General features: G+C 37.2%; 2 protein-coding genes across 2 annotated transcripts; both read right to left on the bottom strand.

Annotated features, from left to right (window-relative positions):
• Positions 1–15,759: 15,759 nt before the first annotated feature.
• LOC142242402 (uncharacterized) lies at positions 15,760–19,119 on the bottom strand. The gene has a single exon (XM_075313986.1). It carries the CDS (start codon positions 19,117–19,119, stop codon positions 15,760–15,762), a length of 3,360 nt encoding a protein of 1,119 aa, XP_075170101.1.
• Positions 19,120–19,218: 99 nt separating this feature from the next.
• On the bottom strand, positions 19,219–20,922 carry LOC142242401 (uncharacterized). Its single transcript, XM_075313985.1, has one exon. The coding sequence runs from the start codon at positions 20,920–20,922 to the stop codon at positions 19,219–19,221; it is 1,704 nt and encodes a 567-aa protein (XP_075170100.1).
• Positions 20,923–21,254: the final 332 nt, after the last annotated feature.

The raw sequence follows: 21,254 nt of genomic DNA, 5'->3' as shown, positions 1-21,254 counted from the left end.
TGGGTGGATTTGTCACTTTTTTGAGGGTGGTCACGAATTAAAGTCCTTTTCGCTCTAGGACGCATATTTAAGGAGATATGGGCAAAAGAAGTTTTTCATATAAAAATTTAAATTTTTTTAGGTTTTGGGTGGATTTTTCAATTTTTTGAGGGTGGTCACGAATTAAAGTCCTTTTCGCTCTAGGACGCATATTTAAGGAGATATGGGCAAAAGAAGTTTTTCATATAAAAATTTAAATTTTTTTAGGTTTTGGGTGGATTTTTCAATTTTTTGAGGGTGGTCACGAATTAAAGTCCTTTTCGCTCTAGGACGCATATTTAAGGAGATATGGGCAAAAGAAGTTTTTTATATAAATATTTCAATTTTTTTAGGTTTTGGGTGGATTTTCCAATTTTTTGGGGGTGGTCACGAATTAAAGTCCTTTTCGCTCTAGGACGCTTAGTTTAGGAGATATGGGCAAAAGAAGTTTTTCATATAAAAATTTAAATTTTTTTTGGTTTTGGGTGGATTTTTCAATTTTTTGAGGGTGGTCACGAATTAAAGTCCTTTTCGCTCTAGGACGCATATTTAAGGAGATATGGGCAAAAGAAGTTTTTCATATAAAAATTTAAATTTTTTTAGGTTTTGGGTGGATTTTTCAATTTTTTGGGGGTGGTCACGAATTAAAGTCATTTTCGCTCTAGGACGCATATTTAAGGAGATATGGGCAAAAGAAGTTTTTCGTATAAAAATTTCAATTATTTTAATAATATGGGCAAAAGAAGTTTTACATATAAAAAATTCAATTTTTTAAGGTTTTGGGTGGATTTTTCAATTTTTTGAGGGTGGTCACGAATTAAAGTCCTTTTCGCTCTAGGACGCATATTTAAGGAGATATGGGCAAAAGAAGTTTTTCATATAAAAATTTAAATTTTTTTAGGTTTTGGGTGGATTTTTCAATTTTTTGAGGGTGGTCACGAATTAAAGTCCTTTTCGCTCTAGGACGCATATTTAAGGAGATATGGGCAAAAGAAGTTTTTCATATAAAAATTTAAATTTTTTTAGGTTTTTGGTGGATTTTTCAATTTTTTGAGGGTGGTCACGAATTAAAGTCCTTTTCGCTCTAGGACGCATATTTAAGGAGATATGGGCAAAAGAAGTTTTTTATATAAAAATTTCAATTGTTTTAGGTTTTGGGTGGATTTTCCAATTTTTTGGGGGTGGTCACGAATTAAAGTCCTTTTTGCTCTAGGACGCTTAGTTTAGGAGATATGGGCAAAAGAAGTTTTTCATATAAAAATTTAAATTGTTTTAGGTTTTGGGTGGATTTTTCAATTTTTTGAGGGTGGTCACGAATTAAAGTCCTTTTCGCTCTAGGACGCATATTTAAGGAGATATGGGCAAAAGAAGTTTTTCATATAAAAATTTCAATTTTTTTAGGTTTTGGGTGGATTTTTCAATTTTTTGGGGGTGGTCCCGAATTTAAGTCCTTTTCGCTCTAGGACGCATATTTAAGGAGATATGGGCAAAAGAAGTTTTTCATATAAAAATTTCAATTTTTTTTAGGTTTTGGGTAGATTTTTCAATTGTTTGAGGGTGGTCGCGAATTAAAGTCCTTTTCGCTCTAGGACGCATATTTAAGGAGATATGGGCAAAAGAAGTTTTTCATATAAAAATTTCAATTTTTTTAGGTTTTGGGTGGATTTTTCAATTTTTTGTGGTGGTCACGAATTAAAGTCCTTTTCGCTCTAGGACGCTTAGTTTAGGAAATATGGGCAAAAGAAGTTTTTCATATAAAAATTTCAATTTTTTTAGGTTTTGGGTGGATTTTTCAATTTTTTGGGGGTGGTCACGAATTAAAGTCCTTTTCGCTCTAGGACGCATATTTAAGGAGATATGGGCAAAAGAAGTTTTTCATATAAAAATTTCAATTTTTTTTGAGGTTTTGGGTGGATTTTTCAATTTTTTGGGGGTGGTCACGAATTAAAGTCCTTTTCGCTCTAGGACGCATATTTAAGGAGATATGGGCAAAAGAAGTTTTTCGTATAAAAATTTCAATTTTTTTAGGTTTTGGGTGGATTTTTCAATTTTTTGGGGGTGGTCACGAATTAAAGTCCTTTTCGCTCTAGGACGCATATTTAAGGAGATATGGGCAAAAGAAGTTTTTCATATAAAAATTTCAATTTTTTTAGGATTTGGCTGGATTTTTCAATTTTTTGGGGGTGGTCACGAATTAAAGTCCTTTTCGCTCTAGGACGCATATTTAAGGAGATATGGGCAAAAGAAGTTTTTCATATAAACATTTAAATTTTTTTAGGTTTTGGGTGGATTTTTCAATTTTTTGGGGTGGTCACGAATTAAAGTCCTTTTCGCTCTAGGACGCATATTTAAGGAGATATGGGCAAAAGAAGTTTTTCATATAAAAATTTCAATTTTTTTAGGTTTTGGGTGGATTTTCTCAATTTTTGGGGGGTGGTCACGAATTAAAGTCCTTTTCGCTCTAGGACGCATATTTAAGGAGATATGGGCAAAAGAAGTTTTTCATATAAAAATTTAAATTTTTTTAGGTTTTGGGTGGATTTTTCAATTTTTTGGGGTGGTCACGAATTAAAGTCCTTTTCGCTCTAGGACGCATATTTAAGGAGATATGGGCAAAAAAAGTTTTCCATATGAAAATTTCAATTTTTTTTGGATTTGGGTGGATTTTTCAATTTTTTGGGAGTGGTCACGAATTAAAGTCCTTTTCGCTCTAGGACGCATATTTAAGGAGATATGGGCAAAAGAAGTTTTTCATATAAATATTTCAATTTTTTTAGGTTTTGGGTGGATTTTTCAATTTTTTGGGGTGGTCACGAATTAAAGTCCTTTTCGTTCTAGGACGCATATTTAAGGAGATATGGGCAAAAGAAGTTTTCCATATAAAAATTTCAATTTTTTTAGGTTTTGGGTGGATTTTTCAATTTTTTGGGGGTGGTCACGAATTAAAGTCCTTTTCGCTCTAGGACGCATATTTAAGGAGATATGGGCAAAAGAAATTTTTCATATAAAAATTTCATTTTTTTTTTAGGTTTTGGGTGGATTTTTCAATTGTTTGAGGGTGGTCACGAATTAAAGTCCTTTTCGCTCTAGGACGCATATTTAAGGAGATATGGGCAAAAGAAGGTTTTCATATAAAAATTTCAATTTTTTTAGGTTTTGGGTGGATTTTTCAATTTTTTGGTGGTGGTCACGAATTAAAGTCCTTTTCGCTCTATGACGCATATTTAAGGAGATATGGGCAAAAGAAGTTTTTCATATAAAAATTTCATTTTTTTTAGGTTTTAGGTGGATTTTTCAATTGTTTGAGGGTGGTCACGAATTAAAGTCCTTTTCGCTCTAGGACGCATATTTAAGGAGATATGGGCAAAAGAAGTTTTTCATATAAAAATTTCAATTTTTTTAGGTTTTGGGTGGATTTTTCAATTTTTTGGGGGTGGTCCCGAATTTAAGTCCTTTTCGCTCTAGGACGCATATTTAAGGAGATATGGGCAAAAGAAGTTTTTCATATAAAAATTTTAATTTTTTTTAGGTTTTGGGTGGATTTTTCATTTTTTTGGGGGTGGTCACGAATTAAAGTCCTTTTCGCTATAGGACGCTTAGTTTAGGAGATATGGGCAAAAGAAGTTTTTCGTATAAAAATTTCAATTTTTTTAGGTTTTGGGTGGATTTTTAAATTTTTTGAGGGTGGTCACGAATTAAAGTCCTTTTCGCTCTAGGACGCATATTTAAGGAGATATGGGCAAAAGAAGTTTTTCATATAAAAAATAAATTTTTTTTAGGTTTTGGGTGGATTTTTCAATTTTTTGAGGGTGGTCACGAATTAAAGTCATTTTCGCTCTAGGACGCATATTTAAGGAGATATGGGCAAAAGAAGTTTTTCATATAAAAATTTACATTTTTTTAGGTTTTGGGTGGATTTTTCATTTTTTTCGGGTGGTCACGAATGAAAGTCCTTTTCGCTCTAGGACGCATATTTAAGGAGATATGGGCAAAAGAAGTTTTTCATATAAAAATTTAATTTTTTTTAGGTTTTGGGTGGATTTTTCAATTTTTTGAGGGTGGTCACGAATTAAAGCCCTTTTCGCTCTAGGACGCATATTTAAGGAGATATGGGCAAAAGAAGTTTTTTATATAAAAATTTCAATTTTTTTAGGTTTTGGGTGGATTTTTCAATTTTTTGAGGGTGGTCACGAATTAAAGCCCTTTTAGCTCTAGGACGCATATTTAAGGAGATATGGGCAAAAGAAGTGTTTCATATAAAAATTTAAATTATTTTAGGTTTTGGGTGGATTTTCCAATTTTTTTGGGGGTGGTCACGAATTAAAGTCCTTAAAGAAGTTTTTTATATAAAAATTACAATTTTTTTAGGTTTTGGGTGGATTTTTCAATTTTTTGAGGGTGGTCACGAATTAAAGTCCTTTTCGCTCTAGGACGCATATTTAAGGAGATATGGGCAAAAGAAGTTTTTCATATAAAAATTTAAATTTTTTTAGGTTTTGGGTGGATTTTTCAATTTTTTGGGGGTGGTCACGAATTAAAGTCCTTTTCGCTATAGGACGCTGTAATGGAATTGAACTGGATAGAATAAATAAAACACAAGTGTATTTCTTTGTGTCTATGTCAATTCTATTTATTGTGGGCTCAAGGTCCCTCTTTTATACCATTTTCTTCTTAAAACTATTTTACAATTTTCCAATCTTAAATTTACTAATACATATTTACATTAATTGTATTGACCAATGATAAGTCATGGATTACACACTTTCTTACACACATGTGTTTCTCATTCTTAATTTCACTTTTTACGTTGCAATTGCATTTATGCTGACTGCGCAGCATTGCTCTGCTTTAAACCCATTTGTCCATATTCTTGCTTAGTTCAATGTTCTATTTAAGAGTAACAAGAACGGCAATAATATAGGTCAGTTGGTTAATGCAGTCATCGAATACCAAGGTATGTCGATGAACCAACATAGTAAGCAAAATAATGTTAGGTGCAGTTGCAGCGTATGTTAACAATATGTTATGAATGTTAACATGCAATCTTATATGCATAACAACAAAATGAATGAGATGTGTGAATGATCACATTACACCCTCACCCTAAAGAGAATTGTTCACAATTTGTGTGGTCTATACGAAACAAATTGGGTACAAGAATGTGTCACATGATCTTTTCATATCGGTCTCTTTTATGTTGTTCATATTTATTTACAATATTTTTGGTTGAAATTTAATAGGTACAATTGTTTAAGTGGTATGTTTAGTGTTTTGGTATTTCAAGTGGTATAATTACAAGTTCCTTAGTATAATTGTTCTTATAGTAATTTGATACAATATATGTTTTGACTTATGAGATATTATTTTTGATATTTCTTTAATGAATTTTTGTGTAATATCTTTTCTTTGTTCTCTATTTTTATTTTTACATTAGGTTCTTTGATATCAGTTATTTCAAATGGACCATGGTATGGTGCTTGGTTTTTGTTTATGGAGCACGGGAGCACAATATATTTGGAGAAGAGCTGAGAGTATTTAAAAGGAGGTGCAAAGCAAAAACAGGACCACAATCTCGAAAGATATTTAGAGTGGAACTTTTCACTCCAGATGGTTTTATGATTGCGAAGTGTAGATTGGACAATAGAATGAGAGGAATAAATGGAAACAAAATATTGTGATTTTGTAAACAATTTTGGATTTTATTTTCTTAGGATTGTCGATCTTACCAGTACGATAGTTACAGCAGAACAACGAGGTATTCCTTTTTAGGATTTTATGGCGGAAGTTGTATCTCGGTATGATAGTTTGTCGATAATTTCGTTAAAAAATATTAAATGTCATTGACGTACTAATAATCGATTGGGGATTTTAGAACGTGTTTTTGGGAATTAATATATCTGGGACAATAAATTATTTACGATTATTATTCAATCCAATTTATGTTAGTTTACCGATATTGGCATAAACATTTCCGCCGGCCTTGCAGTGTGGCTGCAATGTAAAAAGATCGAATCTAAACATACCGCAGATACTCGTTCTGGTTTTTCTTTTTTTTAAATCTATTAGTTAGATGCTTTATGGGATGGATGTTTGTTTCATAAGATACATTTGTATATACATTATAGCATGTTAATCGTTACTGTTTAAAAATTATAATTCAAGTATTATATTCAATAAAACAAATTAGTATTTATATAAACGTATATAGAATAAGGTAGATTAATATGATGGTAGTAAATATGTTAATTCAACAATTGTATATATAATGGTGTAAAAAAATGAAGTTAGTTCACATTTCTCTTCGTAATTTTTGGTAGTGCAAGTAGTTTGGTATAGAAATTTCGTAACTAATGTGGAGGAAAAAGTTATTTTGGACAAGGTCCGTAGAGCGTCCACCCAAAGATTGTGTTTTGAGCCGTTGGCAACCCAGGACGACTAAAAATGCCTTCGCGGATTATTTTGGAATAAATATCAACCCCAAGGATAATGTCGATTGGGGACGATATATAGAATTCGTGATCGGCCAGGACGAGGTTATTGTAGTTTCCCCTGAGAGAATCGGATAGTGTCTCTTTTGGAGTACGGATGGATATTCTATTTTGTAGTTTAAGGATTGATTCAATTCGGATATCATTCTCATGGATGGATAAAAGCAGAAGTGGACATATTGTCTCGTTATCTAGAGTCAAGGTGGTGAGACCCAACTTGTGAACCAATTTAGATGTTATATAACTCGCCTTGGCCGCTGAGTCCAACAGACATTTCACAATTCTGGTTCCATTTTTGTGCGGAATCTTCACTAGGATAGTTGGTAAGAGGGTAACAGCATTATGGTTTAATATAGATGAAAGAGATGTTTGTTGTTCCAAGTTGGTGTTGTTAGGAGCTGGTGAAGCTGCTCTTTTGACATGTTTTCCAGCTCTAGCAATATCACTTCCACGTTTTTTTGGGTGAGGATGATGGTGACGGGATTGCAAGCGAGGATGAGAGTGTAGAAGAGTATGATGTTTTAAATGGCAAATTCTACAGCCGGTTCTGGTGAAGCACTTCCCTTCAGAATGCGTGTGTGCCAAACAGTTTTTACAATATCCATATTTCTCAACTACATGTACTCGTTCGGCGACATTCATACCCAGAAAGCGTCTGCATTTCCTGAGCGCATGAGAAAGTCTACAGATCCTACACCGGAACTGATGAATACGACTTGCGATGTTGTTTTTTGGCATAGTAGGCTGAAAATATATTGAGGCGAAGGTATTTTAGACGATTTGGTGGATACTAATAGACGAAAGATATCACTGTTTAATATGGTCTATGTGCTGTCTATGGGAAGTATGACCAGTTTGGTAATAGGCCGGGTTATTAAGCCTTTTGCTGTAGTTACGTCTGCGACTCGTACTCTAGAATCCCGTCCGGGATACACTTTAACAATCCGGCCAAGTCGCCAGAGTTACGTTAGAACCCCCACCATCGAGACACCCTAATATACTAGAAATCTAGAACCACCGAGACACCCTAATATACTAGAAATATAGAATAAGCATATTTTACAATTCTCTGATTAAGACATACATTTGACAATAATTTTGTAACACTTTATAATGCATTTTTCTTTATTTCAATTTATTATTAAAGACATACACACACACACTTACCTTTATATTCGATCATAAGAAACGAACAAGACAATGTAGAATAAGCATTTTCTTTATTATTTCAATTTCATTTTAACTACTCTAGAATAAGCATTTCCTTTATTTTTCAATTTATTAAACACACACACACACACACCATACATTTATGTTCAAATAACGGAAACAGACCAGACAATAATTAGGTCACAGATTTGGCAAAACAGTAAAGGTAATGACCACGGTTTTGTCAAATCTGCAATTCATAAAACACACAAACACACTTACCTAGTCGATAAGTAAAAAATTGTTAACAATAAAGTTTTAGTTTGAAGTTAAAACTCAAAACGACCACGTCTTGTTACTGGCGCAGTCAAAAGGCGACCAATCGACAAAAAAAAATATCTCCTTATTGTCGTTGTTGATAAGTCTGAGGGTATATCAAAACTTATCAACAGGTATTGAGGGAATATCAGTACCAGGCAGAGATAAAGTCAACCATTGGTCGGAACCTACAAACCCACGGAAAAATCTCCTTATTGTCGTTGTTGATAAGTCTGAGGGTATATCAAAACTTATCAACAGGTATTGAGGGAATATCAGTACCAGGCAGAGATAAAATCAACCAGTGGTCGGAACCCACAAACCCACAACCATACGCAAATTGGAAGTTAGCAGCCTTTCTGGACCAAAAGAGGAATCAACAGCAGCGACATGACAATCTTGGCATATATGTGGACAGGGCTAATGTGAGTAAATGTTGTTATGTTAAAACTAATAAATAAGTAAAACTCAAAAAAAAAAGTGAAGAAATTAAAGATAAAGATTGAAAAAGTTGAATCATATAAGAAAGGAAAGAAAATTGTGAAAAGAATTTATACCCATAATAAGGAAAAAAAATATGTTATGTGAATTGTTTACCTATTGCTATTACAGAGCAAATATATAAAAAAAAAAATAATAAAGGAAAAAGAAAAGTAAGACGAAATAAGATTGAATGATTGTGTACAAAAATTTAAGAGGAACTGTGAGATAATTGTTTTGTTATAGAAAGGAATAATAATACGACAAGACTACTCGACGAGAATAACACGAATTTTATATTTTTGTTGTTACCTCCTTGTGCCTTTAGAAAAAAAATATTGTTATACGTTTCGCCATCCCCTAATGAACAGTAAATCTAGATTTTTACCATATCCAAAGAATTTTAAGATCTTTAAATCGAGAAGTCTTAATTCCATTCCCGAGAACGATTTAGCAAATTTTAACATGTCTCTAGACCAAGGTAACCCCACTATGTCTCAGGCAAACGATATTATCAGCTCACTTAGGATACCGGATGTCATTAAGGATCTGCCCAAATACGATGGCAATCCTCGTCTTCTACATGAGTTTATCAGTAATGTAGAGGAGATATTATTATTCATCAAGGGAACCGATAATACACCACAGGGACAAATTCTTCTCAGGGCAATTAGGAACAAAATAGATGGTCAAGCTAATGAGGTCTTGAATATGTATGGGACACCCCTCAATTGGGACGACATCAAGAGGAATCTAATATCTCACTATTCGGACAAGAGGACGGAAACGTCTCTGATTAGAGATTTACATTCATTGAAACAGTATGGGAAGCCTTTAGAGAAGTACTTTAGTGAAGTTATGGAAATACAATCAGCCTTGTATAACAATCTCTCCATTCATGAAAATGAGAGGGCAGTTGTAAATGCAAAAAGGGAGCTCTTTTCTGAAATGTGCTTGAACTCTTTTCTGTCTGGCCTTCGCGAACCAATGGGGTCTACGGTCAGGGCGATGAGACCCGACTCCATAGCTTTGGCATTTGAGTACTGTATAGGAGAACAGAACATTCATTATTCACGATCGGACTCGAATAGATCTAGACAGAACCGTTGGGGATCAAACTATCAGTTTTCATATTCAAGGAAACCCCCATATCGGAGAGATTTTGGGAATAATTTTAATCATTCACGAGGAAATTCTGATAGATCAATTCGACAGTTTAATTCCGATAATAACAACCAGTCCTTCAATCCGGGTTATAACCACAATATGTTTGGGAATCAATATCAACCGCCAAATCGTAATGACAATTATAACAACGGACAAAGCCAGACATTCGGAGCAACTCTTAGACAGCCAACCTGGAGAAAGGCCCAACAACCAGAGCCGATGGACATAGGTACGACCTTTACGAAATTTGAAAGGGACTCTGGGAGGTTCAAATCAAGCCCAAGTACTCGATTCAGTAAATTTTCTAATAGAGGAGAGGTGAATAATGTGAATGGGTTTAAATCTCCAAGGCAGGAAGATTATGAGAATTCAGATTTCAATAAAAGGAAATTCTTCACTAGTGAACAGGACATGACAAACTTAGATAGATATGAGGAAGACAATATTGATGACAATCAGGATTTTCGACATTTCGCCTCGGAAGACAGACGGGGTACATAGACATTAATAGCCTCGGAAATGAATTGCCTTATATTAATATTTCTTCACCTTTCGGACGACCATTAAAGTTTTTGATTGACACTGGAGCTTCGGCTTCCTTCATAAACCCTGAATTCGTAGATCCTAATTCCATCAGGGAATGCGAATCGATTACGATCTCTGCTCTTCGTAACGAGCATAGGATCAATAAGAAGGTAACTTTACCATTTTTTAAGGAAATTGGAAGGTCAGGAACTTTCACATTCTTCGTTTTTCAATTCCATGGCTACTTCGATGGCCTATTAGGCACTGACTATCTAACTAGAATAGAGGCAAAGGTAGACCTCAAGGACAGAACATTAATTACAGGTAACGTGACAATCCCTTTGAACCTAAAACCGAATATTACCTCCGGCTTACACACCGTGGTGGCGAGGACGAAACAACTGATTAAACTTCCCGTGGACATTGAAAAGGGCGACTTTTTAATAGGGAAAATCGACTTGGACAACGGATTGGTTATCCCACCTGGATTATACAATGCCGACGACTGGGTTAGTGCGATGGAGATAGTTAATCCCACAGATGTGGATTTGAGGCTTTCTATAGAACAACCGATAAAGGTAAATCCATACAACCCATGTAATTTCGTGGAACTTAATCAGATTGATATGCAATACGATATGGGGAACGATAGCTCTAGGAAACTAACGGACTTATTACGCATCGAACATCTCAATAGCGAAGAGAGAAAAGAACTACTCCGGCTTTGCAAACGATATGACGATGTATTCTATAGGGAAGGACAGACATTAACCTTCACAAACGAAGTGAAGCATAGGATAGCTACGACAGACGATATTCCTATACACACGAAGTCGTACAGGTACCCTTATATTCATAAGGAGGAGGTCCGTCGTCAGATATTGGACATGTTAGATCAAGGTATAATTAGGGCAAGTTATTCCCCATGGAGTTCTCCGGTATGGGTCGTACCAAAGAAGAAGGACGCATCTGGGAAACAAAAGTGGAGGCTGGTTATAGACTATAGGAAGTTGAATGAGAAGACCGTGTCTGATAGATATCCGCTACCCAATATCGCGGAAATCTTGGATAAGTTGGGCAAATGCCTATACTTTTCAACTTTGGATCTTGCAAGCGGATTTCACCAGATAGAGATGCATCCAAGGGACATTCAGAAGACAGCCTTTACTGTAGAGGGCGGTCATTACGAATATGTCAGGATGCCCTTTGGCTTAAAGAATGCACCATCTACTTTCCAAAGGGTGATGGATAATGTCCTTAGGGATTTGATCGGGAAGGTATGTTTAGTGTATCTGGATGACATCATCATATATTCGACCTCCTTACAGGAGCATATAGTGAGTTTAGGGATGGTCTTCGAAAGACTACGAGCTTCAAATTTTAAGATACAGCTGGACAAGTCTGAATTTCTCCGAAAGGAGATAGCATTCTTGGGCCATCTGATATCGACTGAGGGCATAAAACCAAATCCAGCGAAGATTGAGGCTATACAGAGATTTCCTATTCCTCGGACTCGCCGAGAGATTAAATCTTTTGTTGGACTACTAAGTTACTATAGGAAGTTTATCCCTGACCTAGCCAAACTTTTAAGACCGATGACGGCTTGTCTGAAACAAGGCAGACAAATCACACTTGACCAGGACTATGTTAAGTCATTTGAGACATGTAGGCAAATTCTAATGAATGACCCCATTCTGCAATACCCGGATTTTACTAAACCTTTCATACTGACGACGGATGCTAGCAATTTTGCATTAGGTGCGGTTTTATCGCAGGGCCGGATAGGGAGCGACCGACCCGTCTGTTATGCAAGTAGAACTCTTTCAAGCAGCGAATGCAATTACTCCACGATAGAGAAGGAACTCCTTGCTATAATCTGGGCTACGAAATATTTTCGACCTTATCTTTTCGGGCGGAAATTTCAGATAGTCACAGATCATCGACCACTTACGTGGTTAATGTCCTTGAAGGAACCTAACTCAAAGCTCATAAGATGGCGATTGAAGTTAGAGGAGTATGATTATGAGATCGTTTATAAGAAGGGTACATTGAATATGAACGCGGATGCATTAAGCAGAATAAGGACCGACGGTGGAGATTTTGCCGAGGTGAATATGGGCGTTTCTGCGGATCTTTCTACCATACATTCATGTCTAGAAAATCTAGACGACGGGATTCCGATATCTGGGAAGCCTCTGAATGAATTTAGTATTCAACTCGTTCTCAATAAATCTGCCGGAAAACATGCGATGAGGGTCGAAAACGTTTTCCGTAACAAGCAGCGTAGAACAATAGAAGAACCGGACTTTACCGAGGAGGTATTGGTAAGGGTATTGAAGGAATATCTCCCTCCAAAGAAACTGACGGCTATCTATACAGATGACGATATTTTCAAGACCATACAGATAGTTTACTCCAGATACTTTGCATACGGGAAACAATTTCGTGTGGTTCGCTGTACGAGACTTTTGTTAGACGTGACGGATCAGGACAAACAAGTGGAACTAATACGGGAATGTCATGAGAATAGGAATCACAGAGGAATATCAGATACCTATAATTACCTTAAAAGGACATATTATTTCCCTCTCATGCAGGAAATAATAAACAAGACTATAAATAATTGCGAGATCTGTGATACTCTCAAATACGACAGAAATCCACCGAAGTTAAAATTCCAATTGACTGAAACACCATCCCAACCTCTTGACATACTACATATTGATATTTATACGGTAAACGGAAGGAGTATATTGACTATGATAGATAAGTTTTCCAAATATGCGACGGGATATACACTTCCGTCAAAATCTAGTATTTGTGTACTGAAATCCCTAAAATCCTTTATCAATATTCTAGGCGTACCGAAGAAAATCGTTTGTGATCAAGGGACAGAATTCAATTCTAATATATTCAAGGATTTTTGTAGACAATACAAAATAGACCTTCATTTCACTTCATTCCAGCAGTCATCTAGCAACTCACCAGTAGAAAGATTACATTCTACTTTGACCGAAATCTATCGGATTATACTGACAACCAGGAAACAAAAGAAACTTGAAACAGATCACGAAGAGATCCTAGATGAGACATTCATAACCTATAACAATACAATTCATTCATCCACAAAATTTACTCCCTATGAACTCTTTTTCGGCAGACCATATAACTTCGCAGAACATGTAGACTTTGGAAACGAACACGAATATTTAGATAAACTTAACGAATATAGACAGAAATTATATCCAATAGTAAAGGAAAAAGTGTTAGACGCAAAAAGAAAATTAATCTCTAAGCTCAATACACACCGAGAGGACCCAGAATCGAGGGACGAAAATGAGGAAATCTATAGGAAGGAATGTAGGAGAAATAAACTCACTCCAAGATTTTCTAGGCAGAGAGTGCTAAAGGATAATAAATTCACTATCTTGACTACTAGCAAGAGAAAACTACATAAGAGTAAGATGAAATTAAGGAAAAGGAAGTGATCAATATCTATTTTTTTTTTGTTGTTGTTTTGTTTCTAGCATACCCTTGACACTCGGACAAATGTTGGAAGTACATAATTTCGACATAGACCAAAGTATGGTAATATTAAATGTTGGTAAATCTAGGACAATAGACAATTTTTTCAGTCTAACACACATTATTGACTTAGACAACTACAGTAACCAGATCACAAATATATCTGCTATCATTGAACAATTTGGAAAACATAGCGTTCTTCAAGATTCTGTAAGGATATGCATATTAAAATTAGATAATGCACGAACCAAACTCAATACATTAAGCCCATATAAAAGAAGAAAACGAGGACTTATAAATGGACTAGGGTCGACAATAAAGTTTATTACTGGGAACATGGACGCAAATGATGCTGAGACTATTAACAAGCAAATTCAGAATTTAGAAAGTATGACCTATGAATCAGCCAGCATGATTCGGGATCAGAGGAACTTAAATTTACAAATGATTGAAAGATTTAAGAACCTAACTAAACATATAAACTATCAACAGGACGTTATAAACGAATTTTTGACGAAACTTTCAACAGAAACCTCAAATAGTATACGCAAAGAAGATACTATTTTAGAAGAAATGCAATACATGAACCAACTTAACTTTAATATAGATCTACTATCAGACCATATTTCAGACATAATAGATGCAATTATGCTTGCTAAATTGGGTACGATATCTAAACTCATTCTTCACCCTGAAGAAATCACCGTAATACGAAATATTTTCAAAACACAAGGAGTTGATCTAATATCAGACCAAAACATTTACGAACTCTTAGAACTTCAAGCCTACTATAACGATAACAATCTCATATTTAATGTAAAAATACCAAATTTTGCAAATGAAACTTACACACTTTATCATCTCATTCCACTACCCATAAATAAGACCATGCGAATTATAACTAACCCTTATATAAATTATAATAATCAAAGCATACAACACCTTACTGAACCCTGTCCACGAATTGAGAATACATACTACTGTAAAAAATCTACAGTCATCGAGGAAACAGACAAATCCACCTGTATTGGCAGTATCATAAGCGGAAAAACACCAACCTGTCCCCTGGAAGATGTTGGTCACACATCTTCAATATTCCAACCTGAAAATAACTATATCATGTTTATTAATGTAAAAGAGTTACTAATCACATCTACTTGCAGCAAAACTAATGTAACAATCAGAGGGAATTCGTTAATACGCTTTTCGAACTGTTCAGTAACTGCAGCCTCGATAACTTATAAAGACAACCCTTTGTACTTCTGGGACCACATCATGATATCCCCACCCAATTACAACAAGATAGCAGCCTCAACCATAAGCGACTCATTGAACCTTATAAAGTTGAAAAACTACTCTTTTAACAATAGAAATGATATCATTACCCTCAAACAAGATACATCAACCAAAAACAATATCATACTAGGCACACTAATGATATTTGGAATGGCACTGGTTTGCAGCACGATCGTCCTATGGAGTAAATCTAGTATAAAATTCTACCCTGAGCAGATGAAAGTCGCTTTGGCCCCATCGCAATCACTGTGGCCTTCGCTCTACACTAAGGGGGGAGGAGTTACGTTAGAACCCCCACCATCGAGACACCCTAATATACTAGAAATCTAGAACCACCGAGACACCCTAATATACTAGAAATATAGAATAAGCATATTTTACAATTCTCTGATTAAGACATACATTTGACAATAATTTTGTAACACTTTATAATGCATTTTTCTTTATTTCAATTTATTATTAAAGACATACACACACACACTTACCTTTATATTCGATCATAAGAAACGAACAAGACAATGTAGAATAAGCATTTTCTTTATTATTTCAATTTCATTTTAACTACTCTAGAATAAGCATTTCCTTTATTTTTCAATTTATTAAACACACACCATACATTTATGTTCAAATAACGGAAACAGACCAGACAATAATTAGGTCACAGATTTGGCAAAACAGTAAAGGTAATGACCACGGTTTTGTCAAATCTGCAATTCATAAAACACACAAACACACTTACCTAGTCGATAAGTAAAAAATTGTTAACAATAAAGTTTTAGTTTGAAGTTAAAACTCAAAACGACCACGTCTTGTTACTCCAGCAATTTGGAGGAATGTTCTCTTCGCGGATAACTACCAACATATTCTCCTTTAGATTTTCTGTTGGTCTTTGCCATTTATGTCGTTTGTGGAGCTCTTTCAGGTACTCATCTTTCCATCTTATGCAAAAATGCTGATGGATCGCCTTGAGCCTTTGCCATCGGTTCACCAAAGACATTGGAGCTTCTCGAATGCTAGGATCTATCGGAGCTAAAATAGGAGATCCGATCAAAAAGTGTCCTGGAGTGAGTGCATTTAAATCTGAGGGGTCCTCAGACATAGGATATAGAGGACGGGAATTGAGACACGACTCTATTCTAGCTAGTAAGGTTTGGAATTCCTCAAAAGTGTATTTCAAGTTAACAGCAATTTTTTTGAAGTGCGCTTTGAAGCTCTTCACTCCTGCTTCCCAAAGACCTCCCATATGTGGAGCCCCGGGCGGAATGAAGTGCCAGGATATATTCTGGTGGGAATAGTTAGCGATAACCGCTTGTTGGGAAGTTTGGATAAATTCTTTTGCAATGATTCTGGATGCACCTACGAATGTTGTGCCATTATCAGAGTGGATATGTAGAGGACAACCTCGGCGCGAAATAAATCTACTAAATGCTGCCAGAAACGCCGGCGTGGATAGGTCGGAAGTTGCCTCGAGGTGTATCGCCTTGGTGGAGAAACATACGAATACACACACGTAACCCTTAGTTATAAGGCATGCCCTGCCAGTATAATTTTTAATATCAAACGGCCCTGCAAAATTGAGCCCGGTATGGACAAATGGGCGGGATATATCGACTCTTTCAGGAGGTAAAGCGGACATTAGTTGAACTTGACATCGTTTTTTGTAGATGATACAGGGTTTACATTTGTTTATTACGGATTTTATCAAATTCTTAGCTCTTGGTATCCAAAACTGCGTACGAACTAATCTGAGTACTAACTGATTACCTCCGTGAAGGGATATGTCGTGAATAAACTGAACTAGCAACATGGACAAACGACATTTGTATGGTAGGATGATCGGATGCTTCTCATTATATGATAATGTCGTGGACGAAACCAGCCTACCACACACTCTCAGAATGCCTTCCGAATCACAGAAGGGGTTTAAATTCAAAATGGGGCTAGATTTAGACAAAGGTGCCTTGGCTGATATAGCCATGTATTCATTGGGAAAAAATGCCTTTTGACTCATAGATATCAGCCTATTTTGAACCATTAAGATCTCAGAGGAAGAAACTGCTGCCGAGGTTCTATGAAAACTTACCCGAAGGTTCGGATGAGTACGAAAGTAAAACCGGTACATATAAGCAACCACGCGCAGAGCTCTTGGAAGAGAAGAGAAACGATTAAGCACATCATCAAACTCATCGAAATAATTAAAGTGAACGCTAATCGATTTTCTTTCTATTTCGATTGCCTCTAAAGTGGAATTATTAGACTTCGGCCAGTCGTCAGGAGATTTCCGGAGCCATGATGGCCCATTCCACCATAGCGTGTTGCCAATAATTTCATTAGGATATACGCCACGGCTCGCCAAGTCAGCAGGGCTGGACCCTGAGTCTACATGAGCCCATTCGGATGGATTTACAATCTCTATAATCTTGGAAATCCTATTAGCTACAAATGTAGCCCAGAAGCACGGAGGCTTAGCCAACCATGCCAAAACTATTGTAGAGTCCGTCCAACAACGTATAGAGTAGTTTCCTAAACTAAACCTCGATAAAAGATTATCCACCATTTCTGCCAATAATGTCGCACCACATAGCTCCAAACGTGGAATAGACAGTGTTTTAATGGGTGCAACTCTAGTCTTTGATGACACCAAACTCGTAGAAACATAATCATCTGCCTCGACACGTACGTAAAGGACAGCTGCATACGCTTTTTCAGATGCGTCGCAGAACCCATGAAACTGAACCTTGCAGTTCGGACTATAGAGGAACCAACGTGGTATCTTAATGGAGTTTATGGATGGATAATGGGCTTGAAAAGATTTCCATTTGGTTAGTATTTCATCGGAAACGGTATCATCCCATTCGGTTTTCTCCATCCATATTTGTTGCATGATTATCTTCGCAACAACAACGCATGGGGAAAGCCAACCCGCTGGATCGAATAATTTGGAAATTTGAGAGAGGATCTCCCGTTTGGAGAAAGTTTGAGAGCTGGAGAAAGGCGACATAGAAAAATAAAACGAGTCAGACATAGCATTCCAACGAATGCCTAACGTCTTAGCCGAACTCCGATCATGAAACTGAAGGAAGTCATCGCAGAGTAAGTCTTCGCAGGGTATATTGGCTATCAGCTCCCTGGAGTTAGCTGTCCATTTCCTCATCGTAAATCCTGCGGAGCCCAAGGCGTTTACCAACTGACCCATAGCCTGTTTCGCCTCGTAAAGCGTATGGGCCCCCACCAATGCATCATCAACGTACATCGAGTTACGTAAGATATCGCTGGCCAAGGGGAAGGTTGACTGCACATCATCTGCCAATTGCAGAAGAGTGCGAATGGCTAAATATGGTGCGCAATTCACACCAAACGTCACTGTCTCCAGCTCAAAGTCCTGTACAGGAGAATCAGGGTTCTCCCGATAAAGGATACGTTGGAATGGTGTGTGTTGAGGATTCACACGGATTTGGCGGTACATCTTCGTGATGTCGCCATTAAATACAAAACGGAAGAATCTCCATCGTAGAATAAGAATCATAAGGTCATTCTGCAAAACTGGACCAATATGTAAAACGTCATTCAGACTTATGCCATTGGACGTAGGAGACGAAGCATTAAAAACAACCCTTACCCGAGTGGTTGTACTCTCGGGTTTTATTACGGCATGGTGGGGTAAGTAATAGGCATTTTCAGGATTAATTGTATTCGGTGGATCGATTTTCCTCATATGACCCAATTGGACATACCCATTAAGGACTTCATCATATTCCAATTTGAATTGTGGCGTACGAAGCAATCGAGCTTCACTTCTAAAAAATTGAGCCATAGCGTTCTTCCGAGACAAACCTATACCAATCCCTTCAGGAAAGTTGTCTTTGAACGGAAGAGATACCACATACCTACCGCTGTCGCTTCGTTTCGTTGTACGAAGGAACAAATCCTCACAAAACTGATCTGAAGGGGACATAAATTTCTTCCGTGGGAGTTCTTCCACCTCCCAAAAACGTGAAATCTCCTTCTCTAATGAGATCTCATTGAAACAGGTGACGACCGAAGAGAAGAAGCATACGGGTTTGGCAGGAAGTGGACCCGTCAGGATCCATCCAAATATAGTCTCCTGTGCTATCAAGGAGCCACAAATTTGACGTTGAACACCAGGTAACATAATGGAAGGGAGCAGATCTCCACCAAGTAAAAGGTCTATCTTAGAACTTTGATAAAACCTTGGATCAGCTAGCGGGATATTCGGGATATCGGAAAGAGACTATAAGTCTATTGTCCTCGACGGCAAGCTACCTGACAAGTGTGGAACAACCAAAGCTGTTGCAGAAAACTCAATGCCATTATCAACAGCAGGCGACAATGTGAAGGAGCATTCCTTCTGAACGGATGCAGAAACCGAATTGTTCAAACCAGAAACAGTAGCGTATGTCTTCCGAAAAGGAAGTCTCATAGAGTTAAAAAGTTTCTTAGATATGAATGTACCTTGTGAGCCAGAATCCACAAGAGCCCTCGCACAGATCATGAGCCCATTATAGCTTATGTTTACCAACGCGGTTCCTAGCAACACATCCCTAGAACTGGTAGAAAAACAAGTATGTACAACCCCCTCTCCCGAAGTGTTCGTGGACTGTATGGATGAGGACGGAACTTGTGAAGGAGTTGAATTCGATCCCGAGGGAGAATCCGATAACTTCGACTCTTCTCTATGCAACAACGTATTGTGTTTTTTATTGCATTTAAAACAAGAATACTTGCTTTTGCAGTTCTTGACGGAATGCACTCTAGAAAAACAGTTGGTGCATAATTTGTCCTTTTTTATCTCCGCTAACCTCTCAGACGGAGACATTTTCAAAAAACGAGGACATTTCCGTAGCAAATGAGTCTCCTTCGGGCACAATGGACAGTTGGGCTCAACCTTATTCTGAAAAGTGTGGACATGAGTGCCATTGGACTTGTTTCCGTACCGGTAGTCTGTCTTTGTAGTCGCCTTCGAAGCTGTAGAACTACCGGCAATACTTTTCCGAACTTCGGAAACGGACTCGAGTGTTCGATGCCTGTCGGTAAGAAAATTGTCCATTTTCTCCCACTTAGGAATGACCGTTTTGTCGGGCAATGTTTGCTCCCACAGTGTCAGAGTCGAGTTAGGGAGACAGTTGGAACAAACAAACACAAAAATGGGGTCCCAACCGCCCACATCAATCTCATAAAGTTCCAGCAGAGATATGCATGAGTTGATGTCTCTTTGGAGGACTTTAAGAGCGGTAGCTGTCTCATTAGATATGGGAGAAAGCCCGAACAATTTCTTCAATTGGATGTTAATGAGGGCTCTTTTGTTCTCGTACCTAGAACATAAGTTGGCCCAAGCTACCCGAAAATTCTCATTGGTAAGGGGAACCTTCTTGACTATATCGTGGGCCTCACCTTTCGTCTTCTGGCTCAAATGGAATAGTTTTTCCACGGAGCTCAGGCGCGGATTTTTGATGCAAACTGCCTCAAAAATATCCCGAAAAGTCGGCCACGAGGAATAATCACCACAAAATATTGGTATTTCACATGGTGGCAAGGTGAAGCCAAACCCTTGTCCCGAATCGGACCTTGTCGTCAGGTCCACTTTAGGGGTGGTAGTCGAGGCGGATATAGCATGCGCCCGTTCTCTTAAATGGGTGCTACACCGGCAATAAGTGATATAGGCACTAGTGTACTTGTGCCTCAAGTTGTCCAACTCGGATTCACCGCTCTCCTTATCTCCCTTATTTTTGCCATCCCCTTCAGCCACCTCGAGTTCAGCCTCAATATCTGCAAGACATTTGTCATAAGAAATTTTAACGTCCCGCCATATTGACGCCAACTCCTCCCTATGGACATCAATTGAGTGGATAGAGGACATGGGAGCGGCATGCGCATCTAAGCTTGCCTCGAAAAACACTAGCTCATTAGCTAACCTGGTAAAAGCCTCTAGGGACATGTCGATATCTATTCAGTGCCGCTAAAGTCGTATATACAAAAGTGTTATAGAAATACTGCTAACAATTATTTGGGTAGGATATCCATAAGCGAAAAAGTGTATGAAATTGCAAACAGTACGATCGGAGTAAAGGAAAAAATTGAGCCCGAGGGCAAGTAGAATAATAAAAGAGTATATACAACTGGGCGTAGATCGACCAAGTGGATACAGATCGGGGTAAATATCCCGAAGAGGTAAGCAATCGAGCATTCAAAAAATGTCAATAAAGAAAATTAATAAATTCTACAAGCAAGACTCGATGGTAAAAAAATTGTCACTGACAGCAATATGTC

This window comes from Haematobia irritans, unplaced genomic scaffold (genome assembly GCF_050003625.1).
Source record: "Haematobia irritans isolate KBUSLIRL unplaced genomic scaffold, ASM5000362v1 scaffold_10, whole genome shotgun sequence".
In the NCBI taxonomy this organism is placed as follows: domain Eukaryota; kingdom Metazoa; phylum Arthropoda; class Insecta; order Diptera; family Muscidae; genus Haematobia; species Haematobia irritans.
This window is presented reverse-complemented; position numbering and strand designations above follow the sequence as displayed.